At 42.2% G+C, this 9,931-nt stretch overlaps 1 protein-coding gene across 3 annotated transcripts; it reads right to left on the bottom strand.

Moving 5' to 3' along the window:
• Positions 1-2,801: 2,801 nt before the first annotated feature.
• On the bottom strand, positions 2,802-9,816 carry dynlt5 (dynein light chain Tctex-type family member 5). 3 transcript variants are annotated; one of them, XM_071376648.1, is made up of 6 exons: positions 9,687-9,816; positions 8,458-8,589; positions 8,029-8,120; positions 7,577-7,701; positions 6,677-6,876; positions 2,802-4,851 (listed from the first exon to the last, which is right to left on the bottom strand). In XM_071376648.1, the coding sequence occupies exons 2-6, from the start codon at positions 8,568-8,570 to the stop codon at positions 4,692-4,694; spliced, it is 690 nt and encodes a 229-aa protein (XP_071232749.1). In that variant the 5' UTR covers positions 8,571-8,589; positions 9,687-9,816; the 3' UTR covers positions 2,802-4,691. The 3 variants fall into 3 exon arrangements, with proteins under 3 accessions (XP_071232749.1, XP_071232752.1, XP_071232751.1); XM_071376651.1 differs by lacking the exon at positions 8,458-8,589 and having other exon boundaries at positions 9,687-9,813; XM_071376650.1 differs by lacking the exon at positions 2,802-4,851 and having other exon boundaries at positions 5,560-6,876.
• Positions 9,817-9,931: the final 115 nt, after the last annotated feature.

Raw genomic sequence — 9,931 nt, 5'->3', positions numbered from 1 at the left:
CATTGAAGTTGGAATTTAAAATGGTTAAGGTTAGTGTAAGGGTAAGAGTTAGGGTTACTATCTTGATTTACAATATTCTACCGAGAGAGTATAAGAAAAATAATGTAGCTACAAATGTTGGTGTAATTTAGCTATCACCAAAAATAGCAAACCATAATTTGATGTTATACTGATAGTGTTTCACATAGACTGTTACCTTTTTGGAGGAGAAATACAAGTTTATTGCTTTTGTTTTTATTGAAACTTGATTTAACTAAAACTGTGAAATAGGGGTAAAGGGGACCGTTTTTCACAGAAGTGTGGATGTCATAATTTCAAATCAAATGTATTTACAGTATATTGCCCTTCTTACATCTGCTGATATCTCAAAGTGCTGTACAGAAACCCAGCCTAAAACCCCAAACAGCAAGCAATGCAGGTGTAGAAGCACGGTGGCTAGGAAACACTCCCTAGAAAGGCCAAAACCTAGGAAGAAACCTTGTGAGGAACCAGGCTATGAGGGGTGGCCAGTCCTCTTCTGGCTGTGCCGGGTGGAGATTATAACAGAACATGGCCAAGATGTTCAAATGTTCATAAATGACCAGCATGGTCAAATAATAATAATCACAGTAGTTGTCGAGGGTGCAACAAGTCAGCACCTCAAGGGTAAATGTCAGTTGGCTTTTCATAGCCGATCATTTAGAGTATCTCTACCGCTCCTGCTGTCTCTAGAGAATTGAAAACAGCAGGTCTGGGACAGGTAGCACGTCCGGTGAACAGGTCAGGGTTCCATAGCCGCAGGCAGAACAGTTGAAACTGGAGCAGCAGCACGGCCAGGTGGACTGCCAGGCAGTCCTGATGCATGGTCCTAGGGCTCAGGTCCCCCGAGAGAGAGAAAGAAAGAGAGAAAGAGAGAATTAGAGAGAGCATACTTAAATTCACACAGGACACCGGATAAGACAGGAGAAGTACTCCAGATATAACAGACTGACCCTACCCCCCCCCGACACATAAACTACTACAGCATAAATACTGGAGGCTGAGACAGGAGGGGTCAGGAGACACTGTGGCCCCATCCGATGATACCGCCGGACAGGGCCAAACAGGCAGGATATAACCCCACCCACTTTGCCAAAGCACAGCCCCCACACCACTAGAGGGATATCTTCAACCACCAACTTACCATCCTGGGACAAGGCCGAGTATAGCCCACAAAGATCTCCGCCACGGCACAACCCAAGAGGGGGCACCAACCCAGACAGGGAGATCACGTCAGTGACTCAACCCACTCAAGTGACGCACCCCTCCTAGGAACGTTATGAAAGAGCACCAGTAAGCCAGTGACTCAGCCCCTGTAATAGGGTTAGAGGCAGAGAATCCCAGTGGAGAGAGGGAAACCGGCCAGGCAGAGACAGCAAGGGCGGTTCGTTGCTCCAGAGCTTTTCCGTTCACCTTCACACTCCTGGGCCAGACTACACTCAATCATATGACCCACGGAAGAGATGAGTCTTCAGTAAAGACTTAAAGGTTGAGACCGAGTCTGCGTCTCTCACATGGGTAGGCAGACCATTCCATAAAAATGGAGCTCTATAGGAGAAAGCCCTGCCTCCAGCTGTTTGCTTAGAAATTCTAGGGACAATTAGGAGGCCTGCGTCTTGTGACTGTCGCGTACGTGTAGGTATGTACGGCAGGACCAAATCGGAAAGATAGGTAGGAGCAAGCCCATGTAATGCTTTGTAGGTTAGCAGTAAAACCTTGAAATCAGCCCTTGCCTTAACAGGAAGCCAGTGTAGAGAGGCTAACACTGGAGTAATATGATCAAATTGTTTGGTTCTAGTCAGGATTCTAGCAGCCGTATTTAGTATTAACTGAAGTTTATTTAGTGCTTTATCCGGGTAGCCGGAAAGTTGAGCATTGCCGTAGTCTAACCTAGAAGTAACAAAAGCATGGATTAATTTTTCTGCATCATTTTTGGACAGAAAGTTTCTGATTTTTGCAATGTTATGTAGATGGAAAAAAGCTGTCTTGATATGTTCGTCAAAAGAGAGATCAGGGTCCAGAGTAATCCCGAGGTCCTTCACAGTTTTATTTGAGACGACTGTACAACCATCAAGATTAATTATCAGATTCAACAGATCGATGGTATCAAAAGCAGCACTAAGGTCTAGGAGCACGAGGACAGATGCAGAGCCTCGGTCTGACGCCATTAAAAGGTCATTTACCACCTTCACAAGTGCAGTCTCAGTGCTATGATGGAGTCTAAAACCAGACTGAAGCATTTCGTATATATTGTTTGTCTCTTCAGGAAGGCAGTGAGTTGCTGCGCAACAGCTTTTTCTAAAATGTTTGAGAGGAATGGAAGATTCGATATAGGCCGATAGTTTTTTATATTTTCTGGGTCAAGGTTTGGCTTTTTCAAGAGAGGCTTTATTACTGCCACTTTTAGTGAGTTTGAGCTCTCTATCCACATCCGGTGGATAGAGAGCCGTTTATTATGTTCAACATAGGAGGGCCAAGCACAGGAAGCAGCTCTTTCAGTAGTTTAGTTGGAATAGGGTCCAGTATGCAGCTTGAAGGTTTAGAGGCCATGATTATTTTCATCATTGTGTCAAGAGATATAGTACTAAAACACTTGAGTGTCTCTCTTGATCCTAGGTCCTGGCAGAGTTGTGCAGACTCAGGACAACTGAGCTTTGGAGGAATACGCAGATTTAAAGAGGAGTCTGTAATTTGCTTTCTAATGATCATGATCTTTTCCTCAAAGAAGTTCATGAATTTATTACTGCTGAAGTGAAAGCCATCCTCTCTTGGGGAATGCTGCTTTTTAGTTAGCTTTGCGACAGTATCAAAAATAAATTTCGGATTGTTCTTATTTTCCTCAATTAAGTTGGAAAAATAGGATGATCGAGCAGCAGTGAGGGCTCTTCGATACTGCACGGTACTGTCTTTCCAAGCTAGTCGGAAGACTTCCAGTTTGGTGTGGCGCCATTTCCGTTCCAATTTTCTGGAAGCTTGCTTCAGAGCTCGGGTATTTTCTGTATACCAGGGAGCTAGTTTCTTTTAACAAATGTTTTTAGTTTTTAGGGGTGCAACTTCATCTAGGGTATTGCGCAAGGTTAAATTGAGTTCCTCAGTTAGGTGGTTAACTGATTTTTGTCCTCTGACGTCCTTGGGTAGGCAGAGGGAGTCTGGAAGGGCATCAAGGAATCTTTGGGTTGTCTGAGAATTTATAGCATGACTTTTGATGCTCCTTGGTTGGTGTCTGAGCAGATTATTTGTTGTGATTGCAAACGTAATAAAATGGTGGTCCGATAGTCCAGGATTATGAGGAAAAACATTAAGATCCACAACATTTATTCCATGAGACAAAACTAGGTCCAGAGTATGACTGTGACAGTGAGTAGGTCCAGAGACATGTTGGACAAAACCCACTGAGTCGATGATGGCTCCGAAAGCCTTTTGGAGTGGGTCTGTGGACTTTTCCATGTGAATATTAAAATCACCAAAAATTTGAATATTATCTGCTATGACTACAAGGTCCGATAGGGATTCAGGGAACTCAGTGAGGAACGCTGTATATGGCCCAGGAGGCCTGTAAACAGTAGCTATAAAAAGAGATCGAGTAGGCTGCATAGATTTCATGACTAGAAGCTCAAAAGACAAAAACGTTGTATTTTTTATTTTTTATTGAAATTTGCTATCGTAAATTTTAGCAACACCTCCGCCTTTTCGGGATGCACGGGGGATATGGTCACTAGTGTAACCAGGTGAGGCCTCATTTAACACAGTAAATTCATCAGGCTTAAGCCATGTTTCAGTCAGGCCAATCACATCAAGATTATGATCAGTGATTAGTTAATTGACTATAACTGCCTTTGAATTGAGGGATCTAACATTAAGTAGCCCTATTTTGAGATGTGAGGTATCACGATCTCTTTCAATAATGGCAGGAATGGAGGAGGTCTTTATTCTAGTGAGATTGCTAAGGCGAACACTGCCATGTTTAGTTTTGGCCAACCTAGGTCGAGGCACAGACACGGTCTCAATGGGGATAGTTGAGCTGACTACACTGACTGTGCTAGTGGCAGACTCCACTAAACTGGCAGGCTGGCTAACAGCCTGCTGCCTGGCCTGCACCCTATTTCATTGTGGAGCTAGAGGAGTTAGAGCCCTGTCTATGTTGGTAGATCATTTCAAGGGATTATAGTTCTACCTATGTATCTTATTGCTATGAAAAGGTAATTGCCTACAATTACCTGCATTTAATTTACCATAATTGAGGAGCAAACATGAGTAACTCAGAAAACAGAACAAATATTGTGAGATCCAAAAATACTGTCAAGTCCTTTCTTGGAATTGTTGACATTGTGATGAGAAAATTGTCACAAATACCACTATGTTGCTATGTGGAAGGCCATTGCCTGAATCTGTTTTTACGATGGCCGGATATCTATATCTATATCTATATCAAGATACCCTCATTAAGGAACACTTTACCAGTGCATGGCAATAAACTGTCTCCCACTATCAAAAAACAACATTTCATCTGCAGATGATGATGATGATTACCAGATAGGAGGCACATCACCATCACAGTACCTATGACACATCTAAAAAGACTGTAGGAAAGCATGACTAGAGAGCCTATATAAAAAGGGAGACCACACAGGTGTCTTCAGAGAGACAGAAACGGAGTGTAGTGAATCGACAATCTAACAGCATCTTGATCCACGGAGCCACCATGAAGTCCCAGTTGTTCTCTCTGCTGCTGCTGTGTGTGCTGTGTGTAGGGGAGGTTCGAATGGAGAACGCTGCGACTGTGAGCGCTGTGCGGCTCTGTGGACGGGAGTTCCTGAGGGCCGTGGTGTACACCTGTGGAGGGTCAAGGTGGAGAAGGTTTCCAGTAGAGGACATAAATGGTCAGTATTACAGAATTACATAGAACTGCATGATATTGTATCTCTATGGTCGTACTCATTATTTGAAAATCAGTGGCATAGTAGTAGCATCTGTTACAAGATTAGAAATATAACTCAAGGCTTTTGCTATATGCCATAATGTAAACTTGAATGATAAATCATCATACAACCTGCAGCTATGATGTGTGCTAAATGTTTGTGAAGTTTTATAATAGTTTGCCATAGAATGAAGCAAGAACAGACACCGGTTGCCCATTGCAGTATGTACATTAACAGTTTAGAAAATATTCTGAAACATTGATAACAGCTGGTGTTCTGGTTGTCCAGGAAGGGTGGACCAGAATGGTCTGAAACCATGGGGGGCCGAGCCTGTGATGGACCGGAGACGACGAGACTTGAATGAAGCCCTGACCACCGTGTGCTGTCAACTGGGCTGTCGGAAGAGTGACCTTACAATCATGTGCTAGGGTCCGATGTGCAGGCGTTGGCGACTTGGCGCTAATGTTTGTTGGAAAATAGTCCTTATTTAATATAGTTGGTTGGCTTCAATGGATGTCAGCTAAAGATAGCATTACTTCCAATTACTTTCATTTACTTTTATCATGACTTTCAATGAAATTCCCTCATTGATCTTATCGGCAATAAACACTGGACTTGTAACCATGGTGATATCTCCTCAGATTTCTTTATTATGGTTGACCTGACTTTTATTAATTCAACAAGAGGCAATATATGTTGTACAATGGACCATTTTAGCTAACCAAAGCGAATGGGTTACATTCAGCAAGTAGACATTTGACTGGACAACTGTACAAAATCAATAATCTATTCAGCAAGTTATGACAAGACCAGCAAATTATTTCATCAAGTTACGAGACTGAAAACCCATATGAGTCATCAGTTCAATAACATTTCCACTGAATGAGGTCTATATGAGAATTGAACAGACTTTGCCTCTCAGGATGAAACTTAGACTATTTCTTTAGTCTAAGTTTCTTAAAAATATAAAACATGCTCTTTACAAAATCTGAGAACAATATTCAAAATATGCTAGAAGACAAGACAGTGTGTGACGATGTGCCACATTGCAAAAGCTATTTGAGATTTAAATGATCAGGAAATGCTGTATTATACAGTATTTGTACATTATTACACAGACAAGAACATATGTAACCAAAATGAATAATTTCCAGAAAGATATTCAGACTATGGTATGAACTTATTTCCTTTTACCTGAGACTATATTCTTATTGCCTCTGATACTTCCTTGATACGTATGTTTGATAAAACCACAATGCTCTAGGCATGACCTTCATTTGAAGGTTTCCCAGCACTTCCACACAACCGTTCTCCATGATATGCAAATTAACATCATACACATGATAGACAATTTTAGAATACCCACAGTCTATGCTACGAATACAGAAATAGAACATAGGTCATTTGGTACACTTTACTTGAAAGCTCGGTCATAGGGGTTACATAAGACTGTCGTGACAATGACATTACAGCCGGGTGTCACTTTATGGCAATCGACTTAACACTGTCACGACACAAGCCAGTTGGCTAGCTTTAAGCCTGCCCAATTAGCTGATCGAAACATTATTTGTGTCATCACAGTTGTCATAAACTGACACCAACAGTCGTGATTTATCAAATCTATTATGTCATGCTTATAACACTGTTATGTAGCCCTTATGATGGACTACATAAGACTATATAGGACTTGAGTACCCACAGTCCAAGACAGTCATCTGTGACCATGGGTGATGACTCACTCAAAGTAAACAGCGTAGACGTTGGCCACGGCGAAGAGAGAGCTGTTCTTGAAGGAGTGTGAGGAGAAGGTATCGTTGGAGGAGTCCCACAGGCAGCGGCTCCCGATGCGCATGTTCTGGTCACTGAGCTGTCCGATGCTGATCAGAACAATGATCTTATAACGAGGAACCATCAGATCCTTCACCCTGGCTTTGATCACCTACAGGACAAGGAAGAGTCACAGACTGAAAGGGAAAAAGGAACTCTGGCTGCTATTTAAATCTCAGCCGAACACATTTTGGCAAGCGGGTGTGTTTTGTGGCATGACTGTGGGCATATACACTGTAAGGTGTATCAGAGAGCTGTTGATTAAGCTATTTCTATTTCTATGTTAAGATCAACCATACATGACAATAAAAAAACTCCATGGAAATTGAAGCCAAAAGATGGTGCCTGACAATTTGTTAAGACAACTTGTCATAACTTTTTCATTTTACCAGGCAAGTCAGTTAACAACAAATTCTTATTTACAATGACGGACTAGGAACAGTGTCATTAACTGCCTTGTTCAGGGGCAGGACAACAGAGTTTTAACTTGTCAGCTTGGGGATTCGATCTAGCAACCTTTCGGTTACTGGCCCAACGCTCTAAACACTAGGCTACCTGCTGCCCCATGGTAGGGCAACGATTTTAGCTTTTGCTACGATATGACCATAGGAGTTGGCAAGATAGCAGATCTGGCTAGGGCAATGATATAGGGGTTGGTGAATGTAGAAGCAGTCTGGCATCTAGGCCACCAGTTACCCCAAATTGTACCGATACCACTCTTGTCTGAAGTAATAACAAAATAAAAACTCATGAATAATTGAATGAGTTCCTCTGCATAAGCAAAGGCGTTATTTAATGACAATCAATATTACCTCAGATATGGTCTTTGTCATCTGCCGACAGAGCTCAGCTTCATACTTCTCTTCTTGCAGGTAACTGGCGAGCACATCCTTCAGGATGTCATTGACCGTGAGAACAGGGAAGCGTCTATGTGGTGCTATTCAAAAGGGGGGGGGCATAATGTTTCATACACTGTTACACTAATGCCATGTAGTTACTGAGTAACCACAATGGAATTACTCAATTATAATCCAAGTAGCTTCCAGGCTTCCTCACCGAGTGATGAACGAGACTTGGAATTATGGTAATGTAAGGCTATAGTAGCCCAACTAACCACTCCTTCAAATAGGAATGTCATTATTAGCCTGATCCCAGGTCTGTTTGTGCTATCTTGCCAACTCCTATGGTCATTGTCATGCCGAACAGAGACAGATCTGGGACCAGGCTAGCACTGGTTAACATGTGGTGAAAATAAAGGCCTCACCCAATTGGAAGGTGTTCTCCATCTGTACTGCGGGTCGAGGGTTATCGTCATGGTGACCAGGCTCATCGATATAGGATACGGTGCTTATAGAACTGCAAGTCAAGATCGATACGTATTCAGATACAGTGGAAGAACATCAAAAGGTCTGTGTTTGAGAAGTTGTCCTCAACCACTGATAGAGGGTCAGATAGTTTTCCATCTCACTAACGGTTGTATTAGGTTCGGATTGGGAGTAGGGCATCTACTGATCTGATCCTAGATCTGTGGCTAGGGCAACTTCTACCTCAAGAATTTGAATGCAACTTTAATATCATGAGAAAAAATCTCCCATCAGAGAAAATAGAATAACTAATTGATCTGGATAAATAAAAGAAGTAGAAGATTCTTCAATAATTTGTGCTAAATGCTTAACTTTAAAAGAGTACTCACTCCTTGATCTTGCCCCCTGTTTCCTTGGCTCTGACATCATGGCTGCCAAGGGATGACACACTACCTCTCTTCTTCAGAAGACGAGCTGCCTTTTCTTTAGCTAAATCAGACATTACTCTGCCTGTTGTCTAGCTAATCATTATAAGGGGGAAGCTTTGTATTAGGCACCTAAGCACATTCAAGGCTAAAATGATTTGTTTATCTTATAGTGTGGTTGATGGTAACCATGTCAACACAAACAGATAAATAATAACACATACAAGACATTTATCAGTTCCAACTAAGTAAATAGTATAGTAGCTATAGGCTTAAATTAGACATTAGGAGAATTCAGTCTCCTGATAGAATGTATGTAATGCAGAATGCATTGAACAGGGCAATACAGACCTACTGTTGTGCCTACTTGGAAAATGGTTTCTCCCAAAATGGGCAAACTTGCTCAGTTGTACGAAAACTGATCAGGAGTGTACTCGTTATGACTTGCAACGGAAACCGTTTACTGTCTAACCAATAAAGGTGTGTTCGTAAATTCAATCTGGAGTGCCAGAGTACACTCAGAGTGTGCTCTGGGCGTTCGTAAATTCAGAGAGTGTTGTCATATTGTCCGTTTGTAATTTCAGAGCGTTTCTATCTCGGAGTGTTCAGAGCGCACACCGGACGCTTGATCCGAGCTACTTCCAGACACGAATGAGAGAACACCTCACTCTGACCATTTTTTCCCCCCTGCAGAGCTGGTTAGGCTGTTTTCATGTTATCCAGAGCGTCGGTGACTGTAACTGTGCTGCTTGCAACAATGATTAATTACGCTTTTTTGCCAACGTTTACTAACACCGGCCATATTCAACAGAGGTTCGTATTCGTAAATTCGTCAATTAGTCTGCGCTCTGGCACACTCAGACGAGAGTGCTCTGAAATCGGAGGTGATAACCAGAGTGAATTTACGAACACACCGTTATAAACCAACTGGAAGCAAGGAGAACAAACGAACCGAAACGGGGAGGGACCTACCCGAATTTGTCCAATATAAACTCTCGTTTTGTTGCAAAACGTTATGAACAGAATATTTATTTTTGCAACAGAATCGGCGTAATGAATACACCCCAAGTGCAACATTTCACCCTTTAGCCCAGCTACACAACAGCAGCAGAATGTTGCACCCTGTATTCCAAAATTCTACAAGCAGAAACATTGAAACATTTCTGTTCAGCTGAAAATAACAACACTCTTACCTATTCAGAATTCACGAGTCAAAGCAGAAACATTGTAGCGATCCAGCGCATTGTGTTGTCCTGACAACCGTCCGTTTTGGAGGAGGGGTTTCCTATCCTGCACCGACTGCATTCATCGGTTTTTAAAAGGACCATGTACCGTTTGGCGCGCGCAATACAACTGACAACAACAACAACAACGCAATGCATATTCAATAGACTATCCAAAAGAGTAGTGTATATTCATCTGCGCCTGTAACATTGGA

This window comes from Salvelinus alpinus, chromosome 30 (assembly GCF_045679555.1).
Source record: "Salvelinus alpinus chromosome 30, SLU_Salpinus.1, whole genome shotgun sequence".
Taxonomy (NCBI): Eukaryota; Metazoa; Chordata; class Actinopteri; order Salmoniformes; family Salmonidae; genus Salvelinus; species Salvelinus alpinus.
Note: the sequence above shows the minus strand (reverse complement) of the source record. Positions and strands in the feature narration are given on the sequence as shown.